The sequence below is a fragment of the Ostrea edulis genome, chromosome 6 (genome assembly GCF_947568905.1).
Source record: "Ostrea edulis chromosome 6, xbOstEdul1.1, whole genome shotgun sequence".
Lineage (NCBI taxonomy): Eukaryota > Metazoa > Mollusca > Bivalvia > Ostreida > Ostreidae > Ostrea > Ostrea edulis.
The window spans coordinates 61719787-61745466 of record NC_079169.1 but is presented as its reverse complement, the minus strand read 5'-3'; the positions used below and the strand labels follow the sequence as shown (position 1 = coordinate 61745466).

Genomic DNA, 25680 nt, shown 5'->3' with positions numbered 1-25680 from the left:
TCATTGGTGGTATTTCGCAAGGGGTAAATAAAGCTATGGATAATACCAGAAGGAGGTTCAACTCCCTAACAAATACAGTAAGATAAGCTGGAGGGTCTTTCATCCACTACCCGGGCAATACAAAACATATCCCATTTTTTGTCGTGGAAGGGGTTCATATAAATTGGGCAACATTTTATTTCCCAATACAATCCAAGGGGGCTTAAAAGCAATTATAGACAACCGGACACAATTCTATCCACCACAACATTTAAAGCATTCGCCATTGGAAGGGTATGAAAGGGTACGGCTGTTTGACACCACTCTGGGCCCCCAACAGTCAAGTGGCGGAGCCCCCGTACATAAATGCTATAATAAAGCATTTACTTATGGAGTCTTGTATCGAATTGAGCGGCATACATCAATTTAACTCTAATTAGCTATTGGTCTGTTTTCGACCACTGCACCACCCAGGGTCACAGTTGTATATCACATAAATATTGTGACACTTGATTTATTTTCCCTTGACCTCTGCACTTTGCAGAGTCATGGTCATTTAAGACGATTGTTACATTGAACATTCTATTCTTTGAACATGACTTCTGCGTCTCCCAGGGTCAAAGTCACATAAAGTTTGATGATTTTGCATTGAAATGTTGAATGTTGTTGAGATTATCATGCAGAGCCTATTCGTTGCTTTGGAGGTCCGAACGTGGTTGTTATTAGCCGTGCCCAAGAACAACGTCACTTCCTGTATCCCGTTTAGGCAGATAACGCTTTTAAGTTTGAAAGTGAACTGTTGTCTTTGAATATTGAAAAACAACTGATCTCTTTAAATGTTGTGATGAAGATACATGTATATCATACATAAATGTGTAAACACAAAAAAGGTTCATATGATTTTATTCGATTAATGTAAATAAAAGTATAGAATTACCGGAAGTGATGTTGTTCATGGCTACCAGGACAGACAAGGGGATGAGCCAAAACGTGGTCACAAAAAAGAACTATTGAATGCTCTGAGTTGTGCGCATCGATGATGATTATTATATGGTGGATTAATGGCATAGATATTGAACTTACTGGACTAGAAAGAATTTTGAGGTGGGTAACGATAAAAGCAGAACTTCAGAGCTATTTTGAATCGACGTTTTGAGTAAAAATTCCTTTCATTCCTTGTGGGTTTTTTCAATTAGGGGTGATATGGTATAGACCCCTACTATATTATTACAGACAAAATTATCGGTTCCTGTGATTCTTTATATGTGAAAAGGAAAAGGTAACTCATTCTACAGTCAATATAAAAAGGAAAGATAAGTCATGCTACAGCCAAGTAAACAAATTCTTTAAAAAATAATATCTGTCTGCCTCATCTAAATTTTAAATATTTGGCCTGAGAAACTACATGTATTTGTTAAATGTTTTTGGTCTAAGCCTAAAGAACAAGAGCCACGAATACCCAAATATGGCCCTGTGATTTTGAGTAAAATAAAGTATCTTCATTCCAAAATTTCATCATGGTATGAAATAGCTTATACCTTCTTTTTTATAAATCCAGTGTGTTTTTTCCGCGAAAATTCACGCATATAGAAATTTTAACATGCAAAAACCATAACAGTTGTGTTATATTTGTAAAAGTTGATAATATCCAACAATATGCACCAAAAATTTGTATAACCCCCAGGCCTCGATCCAATAAATATTAATGAATTGTAAATTAGTACATTACATACTGCATAGAAGTTAAGAGGTTTTTTTTTGGATCGAGGCCTGGGGGATAAGTGAATTTTTACTTTTTATGTTCTGCAAATAACCGGAATTTCACATTCCATGCACGAAATCCGAATACTTTTCCATTCTATAGGTTTAATACAAATCGTAATATTTAAATATCATAGTTGGGGATTGTTCCATTGTCTTTTTACAAAACCAGTAATTATTCAAAGTTAATAAAATATGATTATTTCAATAAATATTATTGAAATAAAACCGGATCCGCGCCATCATCTGAATCGGGCTACGTACATCAATTGATTTTGCCCCCAAAATTTCAAATAGATTATATGCTCAATTTATGAACTTGAATATATATGTAACCATGTTAGGAATAGTTACAAAAACCTTGCACTAGTTAACAGTTTTAGTTATTTGATCAAACAATTACGAAGCTAAGTCCTCCAATCCACTCCAGATACAATCGAGATCCACCATCGTCTGCGCCGCGCCTTTACTTCCACACATTTTCTTTTTACGTTATCACACTATATATATTCTAATTATCTGAAGGCCGTTGAATTTAATAAATATCTGGCTTCACATGTTTCATCTCCGTGCATTCAGTTTTCTTGGCACTGATGAGCATGTTGAAATTGCAGTCGCAGTACATAAAAAGACTTGGAGGGCCGAGGGGTGCCTAACTCAATAAGCTACTTAGATGCGAAGATATATTGGCCTATCCCGTATTGTTAAATGATTTCTAAATTATAGTACAATATATAGGTACCAGACAAAAATTAGGCGTCCACATAACAATACAAAGGATAGACTGTAGGCTACAAGTCTCTGAGCTATCTACAACTGTTTACGTGTCAACCGATTTGGACATACGTCATCGGGTACCGTTATATTTCGACACGCAGCTATTCCGGTCTATTGCATATTTCATCCGTCAGAAATCAATATATAGAAATACATACAAATATGAATACGAAAAATATATCTAGCAATATGGATCTTGTTTTGCTTTTAAATGAAATTCATTGACAAACAGAATTACATTTGATCTAATTAGCAAAAATACAAGGCAGTTAAAAAAAAATGGATAATAATAATGAATAATTCGAAAATGAAAAAAAAAAAAAAATAATGTAAAAAGAATGTTAACGAAAATGTGTATTTTTCATTGTTTCAATTATATTTATCATTGAAAATTCAGTCTCAACAGCAAATATTCAAAACCACAAATCTTATAACGAAATAAAAAAGACAAATGGAAAAAAGAAGATATCATTAATACCGAGCGAAGCTCGGACGGGCCGAAGGCCCGTCCGCGAAGCAAGGCTCTAAAGGTAACACGTATGTAAAAGAAAAAAGTCAAAATCAGCAAAAGAAAAAGAGATAATCTCTATATACGTTCACTGAAATTTTCGTGATCCATATGGGCGCCGTCATTTATTTTTTCATTACCTGCTTCAACAGTTATTCGTGTTTTATTTTGAATGCCAATAATAGAAGACTCTGACGTGCAATTCGTAATTTAAACACTCAGTTTGTTCAAAGTGAATAGTATAATTATCATTGTAACAGGTTTTAGCAAATAAATACATATAAAACCGTAATACGACTAAATAGATGAACGAGTTCATGAGTTTCTTTGAATAAGAATATACGATAAAATTACGGTTACTTTTTTCCCCCACAATTTTGAATCCATTGGTTAATTTTTTTTAGTTTTAACCGCCTTTTCATTGCATACGGAATGTATTATTGTTGTTTATGATTGTTTGCTTTGAAAACGAAAAAGTCGAGGCAAAATGTGACGTCACGATGCACTGTTTACGTCGTCTTGCGTTTTATTTCCCGCGTTCAATGAATAGGCGGATCCCGTAAAACTGTTGTCCCCATATAAACCCCTTTAATACTGAGATGTTACTGCGTGTTTAGCGCAATGAAAATTTCATTCAAAATATATATTTTTAAATGAATCATAATCTATCGTACTTAACGGAATTATGATTACCACTTGGGACACTCCAATGACCAGTACATTCTTCGCTCGGTCCAACGGTCACACCGTATACATATTACTGATTAAAATAGAGGTGAACATATGAATCACACTCGTTCCTGAAGTAAGAGTTGATGTATTTATTTTTTAAATATATTATCCTACATAATTAAGTAAAATATTACTAAGCATTATAGAAGGAAGAACTGAACACATTATTAAACCACTGTCCTGCTTAATAGCCGTGTTTCGAGTTACTCCGGAACACAGTGTTTATTCTGTGTTTAGTCACGCCGCGTCAAAAATGTTCCACAGGGTTACTTCCGGTTTATCGTTGTTTACCTTTGTTTACCAACAGTCGACACTTCGTGTATTAGGCCTAGGCTTAATTTTGTCGATCATCATGAAATTGAAATACACATTTAATAGTTTGGGGTGTATGCGGTACATATGTGTTTATGAGCGTTTGATAAGCTACTATTGATCTACGAAATACAACGAAAGACTTCGTCAAGAACAGAAGAAGACGATCATCGTCACGATGTCGTGTAACTCACACAAGGCCCATCTGTCTAGTAACCAGAGGGGTAAAGGAAAAGAACGTATTAGACTCACTGAAACCTGTCAAACAGGTAAAATGAAAATTATGACGACATTTTATATATATATGATTAAACAAAACACAATGTGCACTGCTTCATAAAGCAGGCATTAGAGCCTGATTAGGTCCAGTACAGTCTAGGGCCTATGTGAAATAGAATTTACGTTACCAAATCTGGGCCAAAATAAGCATAAACATGTAACATATATAACCAGGTCCATTCCAAAGAATATTTCTACCTACGTAGCTATTAATAGCTACCTAGGTATTTAAAGCTACTTAAAGTAGCTACTTTTACATGTTTTTAAAGATATAAATAAATAATAATTAAGGCACATCTTTTAAACAGGTCAGTCGTTTTATGTATCATGTTGTAATATTGATCCAAAATTGTCAAATGTTTAGGATTATTAAGTTGTTACAGATTCCACATTGTAAAGTCATCATATACTTATCAAAGCTTCGACACACACAAGGTAGTGGACAGTTATCAATACAAAAGAAATTCTCTTTTCATGAAAATTCTTAAAATGACATATGATCTATACCTAGAATAGTGTTGTGATTAGTTCAAAGTACATGTATATTGTTATGTGTCATTGCACTTAAGAAATTTAATCGACACTAGCTTAATGAAGCTGTTTGAAATAGCTTTATAAAACTATATAGCTAAATATAGAGATTGTGCTGGGCCTGATAGATATAACAATACAGAGGAAATCCGTCATATGCATCAAAAGTTTGAAAAAGGTGAATTGACTTAAATATAAATTTATGAACAAAATTGAAAAAAAGAGAGAAGAAATTAGGAAGAATCTTTTGTGTTCATTTAAAACATGTTGGTTAGATTTTGAAGTTGTTTAACTCGGCTTTATACATGATGTCAGATCTCTGAATGCAAGCAAGCTCTCATATGACTACAATGTATAGGGGAAATCAGATATATGTACAATAAATATGGTAAGCTTTATTGATAAAAATCATGAAAACTCATACATTCCCAGTTTTAATATGAATTACTTCATGTATTTCCAAATAAGTTAAAAAAAATATACATGTATGTACAGTGAACAGTATTTTTAACAAATACATGAATTATAATTTCAGCATTTTTTTTTTTTTTTTTTTTTTTTTTTTTTTTTTTTTTTACATCTTTGCTTCTCAAATTGACAAAAGTCTATTATCAATATTGTGGCATCCCTCCTCTTTTTCAGGTATATGGGAACAGGATCATTTTCCATGCCTTTCACTTGAGGTCTTCAGTTTCATCATTAATCATCTGAATGTCGGTATGCCAAACTCTCATGATGTCATGCCATTACTGGATATTCCTTAACACTGGTTTATTTAAGCCACACTACCTATAACATTGCCAAAATATTAGACTGAAAATTTTCAAATACACAAGATTTGAAGCAGCAAAAGAAAAGAATTACATATGTATAACACACAAAAAAAGAAGAAATTAATTCTCACCTGGCTGATATGAACTTTTTACTCCTTTTTAGCTCCCTTTCACTGCATACCAGCCAATAACTAGCAGTCATTATATGCAGATCAGCCATTGTTATCAACCTGTGTATATATATATTGAATAAAATATGAATGAAAATGAAAATTGTTGTTCTTTGTTATTCTTTTTAAAAAATATATATACTCAATAGTATATTTCCTTACACAGTACTGAATCAAAGGGGTAGGAGAGCAAATATACAATATATAACCTGGCTTATGTTCAGCTGGTTCCATTCTTGTATACAAGTGGTTTGAGTGGAAATGTACATATCTGATGTACATGCAAAGTACCTTGATTGCACAGGCAATATGCATCACTTGTGTTCGAATTTACTATTAAAGAGTACTCTTTAATAGTAAATTCGACCCCAAGCGATGCATATTGCCTGTGCTTGATTGGTATTAAAAGTTGGAGAAAAGATCAATGTTCTTTAATATAATTTAAAAGTTTGCAGTGAATGAACCATCGGTATGGAGCTTGAATATATGATCATGCAAATTCTAGTATAGATCCGTAGGGATATATTATCTAGTGTTCTCATATTTTATTTAATTGGCAGATATTATATATGCCCCCCTTCCCCTTCACACTCCCTTGTGAAATTGCTGCGTAATTTTTATGAGCCTGAACCATGAGTTCATAATTGAAATTCTCTATTTAATGTCACATGAACACCGTTGTAAAATACATTACTGCTCAGATGTGGATGAGGGTACAAGTATACCTATTCTTAAGATTGACAAGATTTTGCACAGTCTATATTATATTTTTAAGAGTCAGTACAAACCTCTTGGTTTTCCTAAAAGTTAATATAAGCAAACTGGCTAGAACAATGATGTTTCTTTGTTGGTTCAGCTTTCACGGAATGTAATTATCGCGGTGGGCGGTAAATCTAGTACTGCCGACTCCCGACTGTCCCGGATTGCGATGTTTTATAGAAAACCGAAAACGGACATTCTTCATTCTATGCATGATTTTACGAAGAGAATGGTGTTTTTTAAACGATATTAAACAAATCTTTGTATCTAACAAGAAGTATTGTTTTCTTTTTCACAGTTATTATACTTATATATACAGGTATTTATGATCAAAGCATGGTACAATCTAAAATAGCGATCACATGTTTGATATGTGCAATTATCACCTCATCCGCGTCAGTGATATCGACAAGAAAGATAAAATTTAATCAGGATTATTCCAGTGACTGTACATTACGACGGCGTATTCGCGCCAATTTACCTAGCAGAAAAAATAAAAATAAATCGTTTCTACGATTTAAAAAGTCGTTTCTACGATTTAGAAAGTCGTTTCTACGATTTATTAAATCGTTTCTACGATTTAAAAAGTCGTTTCTACGATTTAGAAAGTCGTTTCTACGATTTAGAAAGTCGTTTCTACGATTTATTAAAACGTAGAAACGACTTTTTAAATCGTAGAAACGACTTTTAAAATCGTTTCTACGATTTAATAAATCGTAGAAACGACTTACTAAATCGTAGAAACGACTTATTAAATCGTTTCTACGATTTAATAAATCGTTTGTACGATTTTCTAAATCGTTTAAACTTTTTTTAATCGTTTCTACGGTTTTGTAAATCGTAGAAACGACTTTTTAAATCGTTTCTACGATTTTCTAAATCGTAGAAACGATTTTCTAAATCTAAAGGCATGCTTAAAAATAGCAGAAAAGGATGTACAAAACTAGTACTTATTGTAACGGGGACCGTTACAGATGTTCCCCAAACATAACCCCATTTAGTAAGTGGTGACATCTATTTCAGTACAAGTTGTTTTGACCATTACAAACTGTGTAGCGTGTGAATATATAACTATCTTATAACGTTCAGTCCATTTCATACTAGTTCAAATCAGTTATAAAGATCTGAGAGTTTTGTGCATGTGCACGTACGTGCATATAAATAATTCGACCATCTCGATACATTAGAAGTTTTACTATATGAGTACAAGAGAAGTTTCACAATTGTTCAATGAAAAACGAGAAATTAACGGCAACTCAAAACTACAAAGACCGAAATCAATGCACGTGCATACACGTGCGCGTGAGTATCACACAGCAATTTTGTTGATGCTATTCAATAGACATTTGAACAATATACTTACTATATGAATTTGGTATCGATTGCTTCACTCATAGGAAAGTTATTGGGATTTCAAAATCGTCCAATTAGAATTAAGCGCACGTGCACGCGCGTGCAGGCAAGTGATTTTGAGACTATTAATAAATTGAGAGGCCCAAAACATACCTGCAACCTAATTTTCAAACCTATTCATTGCAATCTCAAAATGTTATACACCAATACTTAAATTTAGACGTCAAAAATTACAATGCACGCGCATTCACTCGCACGCGATTTTGATAATGGAAAATTTGTTGACACCATTTCATAGACATTTATATCATAGATCCTCAGGGTAAATTTGAATTCATTTCAGCTTTTAATTCAATAGTTATGACCATTTTAGTACCCAAAAAATGAAAGAAAAGATATGCACGTGCAATATTAAAATCAAATTTTACAAAAATAAATCAATTCATCTTTTCTAGTGACTGAAATTCATCTATATTAAAGCTCTGAAATTGTTAAAAATCACAGATTTTTTAATTTTCAAGATATCATATGATGTAATAAAAATCAAATATTTTATCATTTTTTAAATTCAGGTTCAAAGTTTCTTGCTTTCCCAACAAAACCATAATATTTTCTGTTATTGTCAAAAATTGATTGCCGTATCTTTTATGTTAATCTAATTATTTTGTAATTATTTTTTGCGAAAATTAAAAACAGAACTTTATTTTGACTTTAAAAATATAACAAATCAGGTAATATGTTAAATGGATTTCTTCATAGACATTCTGTAACACGTGTAATTAAATTCAGAAATTAAAAAAAAAAAAAAAAAAAAAAAAAAAAAATAAGGGCTCTGAGGTAGAACCACGTCCACGTCGTAGAGCCTGGAAACACATAATTTATGTGGCTAAGAGTTCTGCCATAATTTAGAGAGACAAAACAATGCCTAATAATGAGAAATTTTATTAATTAAAAATACTTTGCATTTTAATGGTATCTCGAATTAATGGAACTTTGTTGACAATACAGCAGTTCTTACACAGAAGAAGAGTTTTTTTTTTTTTTTTTTTTTTTTTTTTGGTCCACTTTCATTAAGATGTACAGTCACTGGAATAATCCTGATTCTTGTCGATATCACTGACGCGGATGAGGTGATAATTGCACATATCAAACATGTGATCGCTATTTTAGATTGTACCATGCTTTGATCATAAATACCTGTATATATAAGTATAATAACTGTGATAAAGAAAACAATACTTCTTGTTAGATACAAAGATTTGTTTAATATCGTTTAAAAAACACCATTCTCTTCGTAAAATCATGCATAGAATGAAGAATGTCCGTTTTCGGTTTTGGCATTTAAAACACAGTACTAGATTTACCGCTTTTGAGTATGCTGCATCTCCAGTTTAAGTATTTATACCTATTAATATTGTTGTTTTTTTAATTGTATGAATCAGTTTGGACATAAAGATTGTTCCCAAGAAATATGAAGTTATTCTGTTAGTCGGTTTTAATATAATCTATAAAACATCGCAATCCGGGACAGTCGGGAGTCGGCAGTACTAGATTTACCGCCCACCAATTATCGCACTCAATTTCGGCTGCTCGTGGTTTTCTACACAAATGACGCCATCGTTTCCTCTGCGTGAACGCTTTTCCCGGGTTTGGGAAAAGGTGAACTTTGACATCTTCCCAAGTAAATATATATCCCTTGCTATCCTTTATCTGATTTGCGACAGTTTGTGCACACATACACACACACTCATCATAAACGTAACTCCCTATATAGCAAAACACAAATACAAGTGTGAAACATAGGATTAAAATGTTTACTCACTGTAAGAAGGAGACAAACAGAGAAAGAAGAAAGAGATGTACGAGTATACTATATAGGTGTGTGTTTTAATATAGAATTAACATAGACAGATTTAAATATTTACAATATTATAATTAAATTGCACTGGATAGTGTTTTTGAAGAAAGAGATGTACGAGTATACTATATAGGTGTGTGTTTTAATATAGAATTAACATAGACAGATTTAAATATTTACAATATTATAATTAAATTGCACTGAATAGTGTTTTGGTTTCACTGTAGCAAAGTGCGTCTGAAATAACGCCGCTGTCCAAAGCCTGGCTATTACTGTTTTCGGCGTGTGTACATGTACATGCGGGATAATAACACCCCGAAACAAATAATAAAAATAAAAACCCGCAAACTTATAAAAGATTGTTAAAAGAAGTGATCAATATGCAACATAAACTAAATGTAATATTGAAACGCACATACATAGGTCAATAGATCTTATTCGTAAGTCAACGGTTGGATCCACCGTGTTTTCGTGTACATTTTAAGATCCCCCCCCCCCCCTAAATTTTTTTATCGGTATGTGCAATAAATGGTTATACAGTTAAAATATTGGAATTGGGTTATTCTTTATGTCATACATGTACTTAAATAACAAAGCTAAGTAAAGAGGTACTGAATTAATATTACTTTAAAACTGTTGAATGGTTGCATATATAAAGTGGCACTTCACCTACAGCTAGTGATGTCTAAATATGGTGAAAATTTTTCAACAGGATGTAAAACAAATGAACAATCAATCAACATATGTATCACGTGAATGACTGTAATATTTGCTTCATTTGTTCTTGTTTCATTTAAGCATACAACATCATACTGGCATAGGGAATTATGGAGTGATAATCAACTAAGACCATAATTCACACATGCAATTTTTTATCATTTTCCCTTGTCACTCACATCCACATCTTGAATCGATATTATAACGTCACTAATCTCGCGATAGTTGTCCTAAAATTCCTGGGTGTGCGCGTTAGCGCTGCATGCGGCTGTGAGTCTCTTGTGATTAGTGAGTGGTGAGGTCGTCTGCAGGCCGTATATATTCCATTTTATCAGGACTGTTGCGAATCCGCAATTATATTCAATATTTTCAATTATTTTCATCCTTTCTAGTTATTCTGATTTTTTTGATTTTTTTTTTTACTAATTTTTATTCTGTTTGCTATATAGAGTATTTTTATTATCAAAATATCATTTGTCGTTTATATATCTAGTTTTTAGTAAATATATATATATAAAGCACAAACAAACAATTATAACACCCAACCTTACGTTTACCCCTAGGATCTAAACGATACATGTGAAAATCAATTAATCGTTGTGGCCGAGTGGACTTACGCACTGGTTTGACAATCTTGCTAGGCGGTGGGTGCCGTACGTCGCTGGTTCGACCCCGGGCTGGGGCGAAAATTTTCTATATATATATATTTACTTACCTATTTACTGGTACATACTTCACAAGCATTGGGTGTGTTCTACTGTAAATATGTGTCACGGTGTTTGTTTAATGTTTATCAAATGTGTGATCTGTGAAGGTGATCCATGGGTGCATTCAAGGAAACAACAGTTCCCGCCACAAGGACTGCCTTCATAGCGGCTGTTTCAGGGATAAATGTAAAGGGGGCAGCAACGACATATAATGTATCAATCCTACACGTACTTACTTCTCTTTTTTCTTTTCATTTAAACTCTTTCTTACGAAGGTCACTGTAATTTGCATGTGGTGGATTTTTCTTGTTCACGAGTTTCCACGGAGCTGACTTCCACTCTTCGTAGCTTATTTTGCTTCGATGGGAACATGGAAGGGATGTGAAAAGCTTATGTTCTACTGAATAATGAAAATTGATAATTTGTCACCTTTCCAGTATTTGGGAATATATATACCTTTTGTAAGAAATGTTTTGTTTAAATTTTACATCATATTATCATATGATCGAGAAATTTTGTCATTGGGTGATTTTTATGCGCGTTTTATCAATACAATATTCAGTGAGAACACAGTGTAAACCTATATTGATAATTAAGGTATTTTGATACGCATATTGACATAAGGTGTGTAATATGAGAGTGTCTAATTTCCAGTGTTTAAGTTCTTAAAAGGTAACATTTTTACTTCTTTTTTTTTTTTTTTAGATGAAATGCTTTACACGTCGCTTCGTGTCATATCATTTTAAAGTATTGTTTATCTATAGTGATCAAGATATAAATGTCTTCGTTATTATATTATTATCCAGATGAATCAAAGTTAATACATTTTTAGAGTCACTTTACAATTTTAACGGTTCTCTAAAATCTAGTGCATACAATAATGACACCAAGACACAAGTACACAATAATGTTTTCTTCTTCATGTTTTAAGACACTGTGTGTTGTGGTCCGATTTAAACCAGCTATATAGATAACCTATATGTCATCTCGTATCCTTTGATACAGATACAATCCGTAAATCACAAGTTCTATTCAAATGCTACCGCTAAACTTCATTTTTGAAGTGTGTATACCACTTTGTAAATTGTCCACTTCCCTCTCTAACCAAAGTAGTTACATTTTTATTTGATTGTCTTGCGTATGAAATTTAGACAAAATATTCTAGGATTGCATGGAGAGATACAAATGCTTCTTTTACTTAATCCAATTAATCTTAAAACAGAAAAAAAAAATGTTCAGAGAATGTGTAAGGTACAAAGAAACGTCTATCTTTTCCCATTTGTTTTTTAGCATTACTTCAGAACACGATTTCAGCATCAAACTGTTGACCACACCTCCCAGTCTGACGTATTAGTATTCACAAACACGATCATGATTACTCCGCGACCTCTATCCCCCTATGCTGATGTGCTCGGCAATGTGATGAATACGCAGAGTGTGAGCGCATCACAAAATGAACAAACACAAAGGGGCCATCGTGGTATCAGTGGTACTGGGATTCATAGTGTATTTGTCATTGATTTCACGGGAAAACGAAACATTTAAGGTATTTTATGAGCCAGTAAGTAAATTTATTCATATTTCATTATTTTGAAGGTAGTGATACGTGTGTTTAGCAGATTTAGAAAGTTGTTTACTACTTTATTAAATACAGAATCTATATGTGTTTGAAAGGAAGTAAAAGATGCATAATTTCAGACCAAAAACGATCTAACAAAATATTTCCTTACGATCATGTTATTCAACCACAGAACCAAAGTACATAATGAAGTGTTAATTTGCCAATGATCTTATTATTGTGTGTTTTGTGATGTGGGTATTGTAGTCACTGCTGTCTCATAACTCACAACTTTTACGGAGATGAAAAATAGTCATACACGAGTTAGTCTATAGATCCTTTGAATTTACAATCATTAGATATCGTATATAGACATATGTAGACACTCGGGGAGGAGGGTGGGGGGTGTGATTCGGAATTATGAGGGATCCATGAAAAACATCGCCCAATATGTGTTGTTTGGTTTTTTTTCAAGGACCCCATATGTTTTCGTATTACTCCTCAAAGTATATACGATGATTTTACATATACATTAATTAAAAGACATACATATTAATATTATTCATTCTTCATGCATATATATTTGTGAGATACTTTATCAAATGTGCAACAATGAAAAAATTGCTGCAACATTCAAACCAACAATTATGAGATAAAAAACAAGTTTTCAAGAAACTGTAAATTAAAAAAAAAAAAATCATTGATTTTGTTAATAGTACTTTAAAATGTTATACATATAACGTCATAATATGCGCTGTCTAATTTCAAGAGAGGGTGTAAGTATTCTCATGACGTCATAGTAGACATGTTATAAGTAAACAACGTAGAAGGGACATATTGACAATATATCAGATTAGTAAGGGGCATAAATAATATCGTTGTATAGTTTAAATTAAAGATTTTTATTAGAGGAAGGAAAATATGCAGGCTAGTATACATGCACAAACATATTATTGCGAATTCAGCTGTGCAATTTGGATTTACATTAAGATGAGGAAGTCCCAGCCAAGTCAAGCAACAATGTAAAACGGTCAATAATCCATGAAATGCACCAATAAAAAGACTTTTTGAAGGATTTCAATTTTGGGTAATGCTTTTTTTAAATTGAATTTTGAAGTATAGATTTGTGAATAATGCAAAAATAAAAGTAGTTTTGTAGGAACTTTGGTGGTTAATATGGACTTCATCAATGTTCAATTTTCGTGGAATTCGTGGGTACCCCTCACCCACGAATTTACACCCTCAACGAATAAAGACATTCCAGAGTTATCTTTCTTACAAATATATAAATCCACGAAATTACATCCCCATGACCCCGTAAAAATTCTTCAATTCACGAAAATTGGCCTCCACGAATTTAAATGATTCTACAGTATCCCATATCCTTAAATTCTGACATCCGCAATACGGAAAAGGTAGTTTTATCTTTTTTACATTATATATATATAGATTAGATAGATAGATACACTGACATTTGCATTAAAAATTTTCATAACATGTTTTGAGATTATGATTGAGTGTCACAAAATATCCTAAATTGTGATGACTCCCTTCATTCTTCCCGAATTCATGTGCAGCAAACGATTTTGGTCATGAAACAATCGATGGGGAATATTTGGCTTGTTTTGTAAATTGTAGGCTTCACACTGCGACTAGTGCCCTTCTGAGTCTCTTGGCACGAGAGTCTATGGATTTCTCAGAACAAACTGGCTGTCAGTTTCTGGGGGGTTTCCCCAAATTACAATGCCCTCATATCTGTAGACATCACTTTCTATCTTTAGTTTATCATATGTCTTTGGCAGGATAATGAAAAGAGTTGCTTAAAAGAAAATGATATATACTATGTACATCTGTAATGGGATGAATCATTGAATTACTGTAGTGACAGAAACAAGTTCTACTTTTGAAAGATTCCCCGACTACTTGCATTTGAGACTCCGACGATACATGATCCCAGTGAATGCTGAGAAATGTGAAATGTAGAAATATCTGCTCCACAGACTGTTTGTTTTACGTCCCTTCGAGCATGTTCCACTCATACTGAGACGTCAACAGCTGTAGGTCAAGGTCAACAAATACAATGTAGTTAGGGTCGTAGCAATGACGAATTTTTATCGTGACAGTCTCTACCTTTGTCATCATTTAGGCATTCACAAATTAGATGATATTTGGCATATATATACGTGTATTTGTGTAAGTTATGAAATATCACTTTAATTATTCCCTTTTTTAAAAGAGAGTACTAACATTTTTATCTCCTGTAGAACAAAATGAATTAATAAAAAAATAATGTTTTTAAAACTATGGGAAGAAGTCGTGACTTAATCTCAGCGAGATTCGTCGAGGCTGAATATTTGGACTGACGCCTCTTCCGAATCTCAGACCAGTGTCACATAAAGTGATTCGGGAAATTTTGCCTGAACTTCGGCCGCTTGTTGCGATTAAAATGGGTTAAATTGAATTTCTTGCCCGCTTCAACTTTTCGCCTCAGACATCCTATTAACTCCCTATCACAATGAAACATGCATTTCTTACCTTTACAAGGTGTAAATCCCACAGTAATTCAAGTTGGCTATTTTCGAAGCCATTGCAAACGGCCACCATTTCATATTTTACCTTCTCAACACTGAAGAGTTCCGATAGTTTAGGACGCCTTCTAATAGATTGATTAAATATTACACAGTTTTCTTTTTATTGCTTTTAATTTTTATGCTTAAATGCTTTGTACAAAGTAATTGTCAACCAGTAAGTTCTGTATTTTCAATCATAGTACAAATTGTCATGAAGTAGTATATCGGAACTCTTCAGTGTTGAGAAGGTAAAATATGAAATGGTGTTGATCTTCACCGCTTGGATGCGGCCACTCAAGTAAGACTGTACCCAACGGAGTGCTGTGTCCGTCAATCCAGCTTCCTCATGTAGTCTCTCCAGCAAGAGGGTATGATCGATGGTATCAAATGCCGCACTTAGGTCAAGAAGGTCCAGGAGCATAGCGTCACCTTCATCCAGTACTGCTTCTACGTCTGCTTTTATTCGCAGGATGGCTGTCTCAGTGCTGGTACCGGTCTTATAAGCTGACTGCAGATCATCATGTAGACCATTCCTGGTGAGATGGCTATTAAGCTGCTGTGCAACAACACGCTCGATGACCTTGCTGATGAATGGGATATTTGATACTGGTCTATAGTTACTAAAAGTTCTTATATCAAGTCCAGGCTTTTTCAGACGTGGTGTAATAAGTGCACGTTTCAGCTCATTTGGAAAGACCCCGGTTGAAAGTGATGTATTTACCAGCTCAGTAATGGTCGGTAGCACCACAGAGAAAACAGTGTTGTTCTTCAAGAGCGCAGTGGGGATGGCATCCAGTGAGCAGGTCTTATTAGCACAGCTCCTGATGACCTTGTCCACTTCTTCCTGCGTCTGGATCTTGAAGAAACCAAGATGAGGCACTGATTTGTCCAGGTCTGGAGAAGCTGTATTGTCATGGAGATCTGAGGCATCGAGACCCTGTCTGATCTTTTCAACTTTGCTGTAGAAAAACTGCACAAAATCGTCAGCAAGGGTCTGGTCACTGGTAGCCGATGGTAAGAGAGTCCCTGCATTATAATTCACCAGACTGCTAATAACTCTAAAAGTCTCTTTACTGTCCGCTGTGATGAGCTTTTCTTGATAATAGCTGGACTTGGAGGAGTTGATCATATGCACCACAGCTCGGGTCTGCTCCGCAAGCATCTGTCTATGCACCCCAAGGCCTGAGCTCATGGCTTTACGCTCCAACTGTCTCCTCCGTTGTCTGGATTCATGGATTGAGTCATTGTACCACGGTTTGAGGGAGTCGCCTTTGATGGTGATGGTTCGAAGGGGTGCAATGCTGTCCAGAATCAAAAATCATTATGATTTTCCCCAAACTTTTCTAGACCAATCAGATTCGAGTATTTTACATGAAAGTATGATAAATTGGAAATAACATGTTAATCCGGTAAATGACTTATGCGTGATTATTATATTTACGTGATTATATCATTATAATGATCTATAAGCTATATGATGTGGTGAAAGAATCAACTCTAAAATATGCACTTCCCAAAACGACATGGTAGCAGAATTCTGGATTCGACAGAAGACATTATTTTACTGGATAAGAATCTACTCCATTAGAAAAGAGTTTCGTGCTAATAGATAAATATGGCTCATCTCCATTCTAGTGGTTGTAACTGTATAACATCTGGCAAGGAAGTTAAAGTGGCCGCTTGAAAAGTACATGTACTACCTAGAAACCCTTACAAACAAAGATACATCGCTGGATCCAGTAAGTGTTCTACTAAGCCTCTATCTTTTCTCCTCACGAAAATATTAACAGCTGTGAAGGAGAAACTTCAAACTTACTGTGCGACTACATATGCCAGAAGTTGTGTTAATCAAATGTGGATTCTAAAAAATTCTAAAGAACTTTTAGTAAACTTGAAATCGCAAAACTTTTCCCAAATCAATAACATAAAAAACCCTATGACTTTTCAACACTATACATGACCATTTCTCACGATAAATTAAAGACTAGACTTTTTGACATCATAGACAGTTGCTTCTTCAACAAAAATGGAAAATCTAGTGATCAGTCATCCAAAAACTTACTTTGTTAAACACCACTCTGATTCCACGCACAAGTACTCTGAAGTTGAAATAAAAAATATGCTAGAGTTCCTCATGGACAATATCTTCGTGGTCTTTGGTGATCAGGTCTTCCAACAGTTTGTTGGAATTCCCATGGGCACGAATTGTTCTCCTTTGTTAGCTGACCTGTTTCTATATTCATATGAAGCAGAATTTATTCAAAAACTTGTACGCGAGAAGAAGAAATCTCTTGCTGTGGCCTTCAATTCGACGTTTAGATATATTGACGACGCTTTGTCTATTAACAATGATAACTTTCATATGTCGATTCGATATATCCCTCTGAGGTCGAAATAAAAGATACCACAGAGTCGTCCACTTCTGCTTCATACGTATATATTTTATTGAAAGTAGACATTAACAGCAAACTGACAACTCAACTGTATGACAAACGGGATGATTTCAGCTTCTCCATCGTCAACTTCCCATATTTATGTAGTAATATTCCATTATCACCTGCATATTGTGTTTATATCTCTCAACTGATTCGATACGCAAGAGCTTGTTCTGCGTATAGTCAGTTTTTAAATCGAGGCAAGCTACTGACAAACAAGTTGATGGTACAGGGGTTTCAATAGTCTTGATTGAAGTCAGCATTTTGCAAATTCTATGGTCGTTATAACGATCTAGTTCGTCGTTTTTTCGTGGTGTGTGATATTTGTTTATGTAATATATGTATCTTGATAAAGACGCGGGTTGCGTCGAAAATTTGAGTTTTAAATAATCAACAGTGTCGTGGCCTTATCAGTGCTTTTTATAAATTTCATTACTAAATTTCATTACTGGCCTTGTATCTTCTCAGATCCGACACTTTAAGAAAGTAGGGTGTTGTTGTGTTTTCGTGATAGATAGATAGATAGATAGATAGATAGATATAGGTAAAAAGTAAAAAAAAAGATACACGAAGACGTTTAGTATATATATTAGTATCTTAACTAGTCTGTTATTTTCCGATTACCATGGTTATATATAGAGATGCTGACTCTGATAAATGTTGCAATTGAACATCATGAAAAAAGATTAATGTCAATATCATAGGATGAATTTGATACACCACTCAGCAAAATGTGTGAACCATGCATTTCACTTTTTTTTTTTTTTATCTTTTATTTATTCTTTTTTTTGGGGAGGGGGGGTTAATCATATCTGCATATTTTTAAGCTGTACTCATTTTTGCACTAAAAAGGGATCATTAGGAATGTGAGCATCTTCACCATTTAAGTTCTACAAAATCGGACATTTTACCATCAAAGGTTATGACTTATATATTCCATTATCACCTGCATATGGTGTTTATGTCTCTCAACTGATTCGATACACAAGAGGTTGTTCTGCGTATGATCAGTTTGTAAAATCGATGCAGGCTACTGACAAACAAGTTGGTGTTTCAGGGATTTCAACAATCTTGATTAAAGTAAGCATTTCGTAAATTCTATGGTCGTTTTTCCAATAAAACTTGCCATTGGGCCAAATGCTGTCTGACATGTTTAATATCAATTGGTTAGGCCGTTCTTGGCACAGTGATTTTGACTACGGAATGTTCCGTTTACCTGATCAAGACATAAGGCTCACAGCGGGTGTGACCGGTCAACAAAGGATGCTTACTCCTCCTAGGCACCTGATCCCACCTCTGGTATGTCCAGGGGTTCGTGTTTGTCCAACTCTTTATTTTGTATTCCTTAAATGAGTTATGAGATTGATCACTGCTCGTTATCTTCACCTTTCATGAAAGCTTCCTGACATAGTGCAGATCTTTTCAAAGTAAGACCCCCGAGGGTAGGGTGGAAATCAAAGTTTTACATAAAGACATAATGGGGAAATTTTAAAAATCTTCTTAAGAACTACTTGGCCAGAAAATTTGAAATTTGTCAGATGTTAGAGGTGAAGTATGTAGTACAGTGTAAACGAAACCCAGACAGATGATTTTGATTAGATGGATGCAAAACAAAACTAAAAGTATAGCATGCAGGGCTAAACTATTTCAAACAAAAGCATGAAATATTCCTAAGCATGCAAAGATAAATAAATGTGCACTAAACACTAAGAAGATGAGTGACTTCAAAATCACGTATACGCGAAAAACGCACAAAATAACAGTCTCCATTGTGAACTGAGTAAAATATGTTAATACATGTTCAGGTGTAATATGTTTTGTAAATGAAAATATGGAGACTTGACCCACTCTATGAAAAAAACTTACTTCTTGTGTATAACTTTTGCCATATTATCAAGAAAATTTCTATGTCCACGACGGTAGACTTTAGATAGGTTGAAATTCGGCAAATTTTTATAGGATGGATAGTTGAGGTGGTATAGCAGCATTCTCACTGAAGGTTTGGACAGGCTCAGATTGCATATCTGTAGTTCGAATGCCAATTTTTCCTACCTATTTTTTTCTTATGAATTATTAGACTTCCCATAATTATTTGTGTCTGGCATTTTATGCTAAGTTTATGCAGTCTTAATGACGATCACAAGTATTAGATTACAACATGCAGCTAGTGAATAGATGTAAACAAGTATGTGGCCTCTTGTGAAGTATGGGTGTTGTTTATGTAAACGACAACTTATAGGAAAGTTAAAGAGAACAATTTCAAATATGCGTAAGAAGTTACTTGAAGAGATTATGACAAAAAACAGTGCGACATTTAACTCCGGACACGACAAAAGTCCGGAGTTTCGCCAACCCTTTTATTAAGGATACAAATAAACCCTTTACAAAAAAAGATGGGATTTTATGTCCACAAGACATGCACCAACATTTACACTTGTAACTATTGTAGTTTTTAAGATATTTCACCTGAAATCAAAAAATCCCATGGGATTTTGGAGGGATTTTTAATCCCACTTGGGGGATTTTCACTCCCACCAAAAATCCCATGGGAGAAAAAATATAATTTCTCCCATAGGATTTTAACTCCCGTATTTAAATTTAAAATGGGATACAATGTCCCATAGGAGGAAATGTCCCATAATGAACATGAAATGGCAGTGAATATCCTATTTGAGCATGAATGGGAATAAATATCCCAAATAAAACACAGGATGGGGACTTTTATCCCATGAATACAGTAATAAAGCAGAAAATTGTATCTTAAAGAGTGTTGTTTGTCATGATTCTTAAGAATGTACTTGCAAGCTAAGGAATGACATTAACTTTATATCTAGTAATTACACTCCTAAATTATGTAGACCTATACATGTGTTAATGGATAAATGTCTAAACAACATGAGAAATTAAATTATATTAGAGCTCTGCATTACTAAACTCTTTCCCATGCAATTTTAAATGTATACATATAACCCTATCACAAAAATATCAGAATAAAATTGAACGGTATTAAATTATGCAGTTAGAACACTAACTTATTTACATGCAGCTGTTCATATTCACTATTGACAACCCTTTACAGGTCGTCAGGTGTGAATATTCACAGGAACCGGTATTTTTGTCTGTAATAATAATAGTACGCCTTATGGTACCATCCCCAATGAAAAAAATAACCCAAAAGGAATGGCACCATTTCTTACTCAAAACTTCGCTTCAAAATAATTCGAAAATTCTGCTTTTATCGTCACCCACCCCAATTGTCATTCTGATTCAGTAATCCCAGTGCTTTTATTAGGGGTGTGTGGTATATACCCCTACTCTTATCATTATGTACAGGCTAAATTATCGGTTCCTCTGATATGTTGTGGAATTTTGGAATAGCCTAGCTTACAGTTACAATTTGTTTACAATATATTAAAATTAGTGTTAATTAAGTGCTTACGGTGAAATCTGCTACTGCTAGATGATGCTAAGTTGTTTCGTGAACCGAATCAGACATCTCCAACAAGATTCTCGAAGATTTAACAACACAAGAATCATTTTACAAAATGCATGCTTCGGTCCATCATTCTCCCTCTGACAATCACATTCATTCTGAAGTCAAAGTACTTTCTCCTATACCTTAAGCGTCAAAAAGACTTTGACAGGTAAATACGAATAAACGGTTAACAGACATCTCGACCTTAAGAAAGTTCAGTCCTGGATGTTCTAGTCCAAAAAGAAGTATGACCCAATCTTATGCATTAATTTATTAAATTTCCGGTTGAGCAACACCCAAATCCTCTAGAGACATTGTTTACAGTTATATGACATTACCTAAATGTGTGACACAATATTAATCCACACCTGCTCAAAGGGGCATAAGCACCGAGCATAGACCTAAATTTTGCAGCCCTTCACTGGCAATGGTGACGTCTCCATACAAGTGAAAAATTCTCAAGCAGGACGTTTACGTTTTTGTTTTTTCTTTTGAAAATTTTGTTTTCATTTTTTTTTTAATGTTAAACATGAAAAGTATGACTAAATCTGTGTTGACAGCCAAAATTTTAACCTTCTGGATGCAGGAATAAAAGCAATATTTTAGCCTTCATTCTGCGTTATGTAAACAAAGACTGGAGTCTTTTTATGTTTACATTTAAGGTGGCTCACTACACCGGGAAATAGTTTCTCAAATCAGCACAAATTGATTTAATATTTTAAAAAAGATCCAGAAGATATACAATAAGTGTGTATTTCAACACATGAACAAAAGACTGGTGGATTTGAGCTCAAGATCTGTAGTTCACCAGCCCAATGCTCTCTCTCTCTCTCTCTCTCTCTCTCTCTCTGTCTGTCTGTCTCTTGTCCAATGCTTTATTAATTAACCACTTAGCTACCGTGTTATAGACGAATAAATCGATCGATACAAATACTTTCCCAAAACATTTAAATCGCCATCTTGTAACATAGTGTCATAAAGCTTTAGTGTAGTGAGTACCTTAACAAACCAGTGAAATGTTTAATTTTGTAATTGAATTTTCAAAGCATCTTTACTTTTGCACATGCAATTTTACAAAGATTATTCAATAAAGGGTAAAAAAAACAACACTTAAAAATACTTGTTTTTGATCCACTGTAGATTTTAGGAAAATATTAGATTCCTGGGTCAGAGAAATCTAGACATCATTAAATGATAATGAAGTATTGTAAAAAAAAAATTCAAGACTCTCCAATATTGTTTGCAACTAGGAGAAATGGTCACAAGCTATTTTACACCCGCATCCCTCTTGGATCGAACCACTATAACTTTTAGGATAACAATAAATCCTCTCCCAACAATGTGCACATCTGCAAATGGCAATGAAGCATTGTACAAAGTTTCAAGTTTATCAGATAATCCATACAGGAGGAGAAGCATTTTAATGCACAATTTAAGACTTTGTGACAGACAGACTTACAGATATGGACAGAAAGTACAAAAACCATATAATTATATGAAATGAATTTGCATGTAAAAAGTACATGAAGTGCACAATTATGATTTAAATGTAATTATCATTTTTATTAGGAATTTTGATGTCTCCTCTTTTTGCAAACAATATACACATCTATATATGAAGATGAGATATATAATGAGGATATAAAACACTTCTAACAAAAATGTAAACAAATATGTGCAATGCGAGTTTGAAAATATGTATGTCTTAAAAAGTGATTGACTAGATATCAGGAAGCACTTTGCAAGCTCACTCCATGTTACTGTGCTACAACTAACTGAAATTCACTACATTATCCAAAATCCACCCCAAAAGAACCAAAACCTACCAACATTAAATACCAATATATATCCATGTGAGGTCAAGGTTTCAGGAGTGAAACAATGTGTTTTTTAAACTTTAAATCTCATTATGTTTTACTTTTGTAGGATATTCATAATGTTGAAATTGATTTAAAGCAATCAATTTTCAATTGGAGATACAAGGTACATGTATGCACATAAATGTACCACCCTGAATCTCATATCATACATGTACCTTATTTTATAGCTGGCAAAATTATGAAATGAAATTTAATGTCACCACAGAATTTATAATTTCCGTTTCTTTCTCTCAATTCACATGGAGACCTCCTTTTTTAGAGTCTTATTTTCTTTTACTTGAATGTTCTAAATTGAAATCTAAGGAATAATAATCTTGGAAGAAAAATCTACATGAAAATATTTTCTACTTTGAGAAACAAAATGACAAACATAACTGTTTTAAATGTAAGTCAGAAATAGAAAAATAATTCAATTTATTGCACTTACATATGTAATTGAAAGAAAATTCCTTTGAGTACATTATTTTAGAATGAAAATAAGATTGATTAATATTCAAAAAAGTATTTCAATTTCTTCAAAACTTCAATCTTCAGATGATTTTCCATCCATTGACACCCCAAATGTATGATCACACACATTCAGCAGGAACATCTGTTCCTCAAATCTCCTTCACATAACACTTGACTACTTTTGAAATGCAATTTAAGTCTTTTTAGAAATTAACAAAGATGAGTGTACAGATTCATACCCTAGCTGTTGATGATTGCTAAAACTGATCACTACTCAAAACTCTGAAACAAATCTTTCTGGATTTTTTTGTATTTCACACACACACGCACACATACACGTACATGCATACACACATCAAAAATATCAACAAGACACTGACCTTACCAGTCACCTGAGTTATTTAGTTAAAAGTATTACTAACCTCAATATGAATGAAATCTATATAATACAGTAACTTTTCTTGCTCTAGGCATGCATTTACATGCTAAATTCTAATATTCAGTAGAAGTATAATATAAGGTGTAATTCATTCCCCCAAAATCATCTATACTGATGAAACATTTTACAATTATAAACTTGATATACACTTTTAACACTATTTGGATCTGACCTTGAATCAGAACCCTGGAGTTGCAAGTGTCACAATTTTTGTACATCTCTTTCTGTTTTTCTTGACAATGCATCCATCATTTATAATATTCTAGTGTCAACAAAATTAAAGAAGGATTCTTTTAAATCATAAAGACATGTAATTACTATGACCATTTTGGTTCCATCTATTTTAAAGCTAGTATCAAAACCTTTAGATTCTAACATGTATATATAAACTGCGTTTTTAATTATCAAATACCAAAAAAAAAAAAAAAAAAACCCACCCAAACACCAACCAACTTTTAGCTATTGATCTTAATCATAGTGTTTTATTTTGATAATTTAATTTACAGATACATGTATAAGTTGTCATAATGTCATTTAATTCTATTTTATTGTTGCATTTCCTCTTCTTGCCCTTGTAAAACACCTTAGAGTAATAAACTGTTTTATATAAGGCTGCATGTATATAAATTTTATTATTATTATCACTGATCGAGGTCATGAAATTTACAATTACCTGTTCTACCTAAAAGCATCAATAGCATTAAGGAAGATGTTATCTAAATTTAAATGTTTTACACATAAACACTATATATCAAGTTTGGTTCCTCCTGGAGTCAGAATTTCTACCCTAGGAATCATGATATTTACAAGCTTGATGTTTTGTTTACTGTCACAACAGAAGCTGACCACTAGCAATAGGTCACATGAGAGAATCAATTGACCTAAAAAATCTATCAATTAACATGATTGAAATGTTTTAATCTTTATATCCATGATAAGATATTCTTTATATATTTTATATTGAATTCAATTTGGTACTTTGACCTCTTTATTTTCAAAATAATTGGAATTATGTCTATATACATACATGTGAGAGTTGGCCTCCATGTGTCCAATGAAGAAATTATGAATAATGGAATCACAAATTAATGATTGTCTAATGCTTACAGGGATGGATCCAGGAATTTTTGAGAGAGGGGAATTTTACCATTAATTTTGGTTATCAAGGGAGGGGGTCCACCCTCAAAATGTGTTATTTTTACTTTATTTTAGCAAAATTTCCTGAACCAGCACCCCTTCTGGATCCACCACTGGGTTATCATTTACTCCTTCATTCTTGATTACAAACCTAAGGACACTAAATTGTAATTTCACATTTTTTTTTTAATTTGACAATATTTCATTATCACACAACAGCAAAATTATGAAAGCATATACATGTACGTACAATAATAGCAAATTGATTGTTCTGACATATCATTTGATATACATATATATTCATAAGAAAATTTGAACTATCATGCATATTACAGATTATCAGTCATCAAGATTTTTGTTGTGTTTTTTTTTTTTTTTTGGTTCAAAGTAATTTCACATTTTGAATCTTGCTTATTAATTGATATGTTGATATGGAATCAAATGACATGCATGCACGCAGAAGCTATGTGAAAAATGTCAGATCTTGTGTAGCAATTTGTAAACCCAATGATTACAAAGC

General features: G+C 33.5%; 2 protein-coding genes and 1 long non-coding RNA gene across 8 annotated transcripts in view; 2 read left to right on the top strand and 1 right to left on the bottom strand.

Moving 5' to 3' along the window:
- The window catches only part of LOC125646006 (uncharacterized), a 36928-nt gene extending 21130 nt beyond the window's left edge, over window positions 1–15798 (bottom strand). Inside the window, exons 1-3 of one of the 4 annotated variants that reach the window (XR_008795928.1) lie at window positions 15310–15709; window positions 5784–5882; window positions 5259–5668 (exon numbers count right to left, since the gene is read on the bottom strand). Coding sequence is in view for 1 of the 4 variants with exons in the window: in XM_056140331.1 (XP_055996306.1) it covers window positions 15310–15378 (69 nt within the window). In the remaining 3 variants the exon portion in view is untranslated. Of the gene's footprint in view, window positions 1–5258; window positions 5669–5783; window positions 5883–6610; window positions 8743–15309 lie in introns of those variants that run through there. The other 3 variants (XR_008795927.1, XM_056140331.1, XM_056140332.1) reach the window with 3 other exon arrangements.
- Window positions 3956–5925, top strand: LOC125646008 (uncharacterized). The gene is made up of 2 exons (XR_007359545.2): window positions 3956–4338; window positions 5522–5925. It is a non-coding gene; the product is annotated as an uncharacterized LOC125646008 (long non-coding RNA).
- The window catches only part of LOC125646004 (uncharacterized), a 35383-nt gene continuing 22211 nt past the window's right edge, over window positions 12509–25680 (top strand). Inside the window, exon 1 of one of the 3 annotated variants that reach the window (XM_048872095.2) lies at window positions 12509–12762. In XM_048872095.2, coding sequence (XP_048728052.1) covers window positions 12670–12762 — 93 coding nt within the window. In that variant the 5' untranslated portion in view covers window positions 12509–12669. Of the gene's footprint in view, window positions 12778–16805; window positions 17084–25680 lie in introns of those variants that run through there. The other 2 variants (XM_048872094.2, XM_048872096.2) reach the window with 2 other exon arrangements.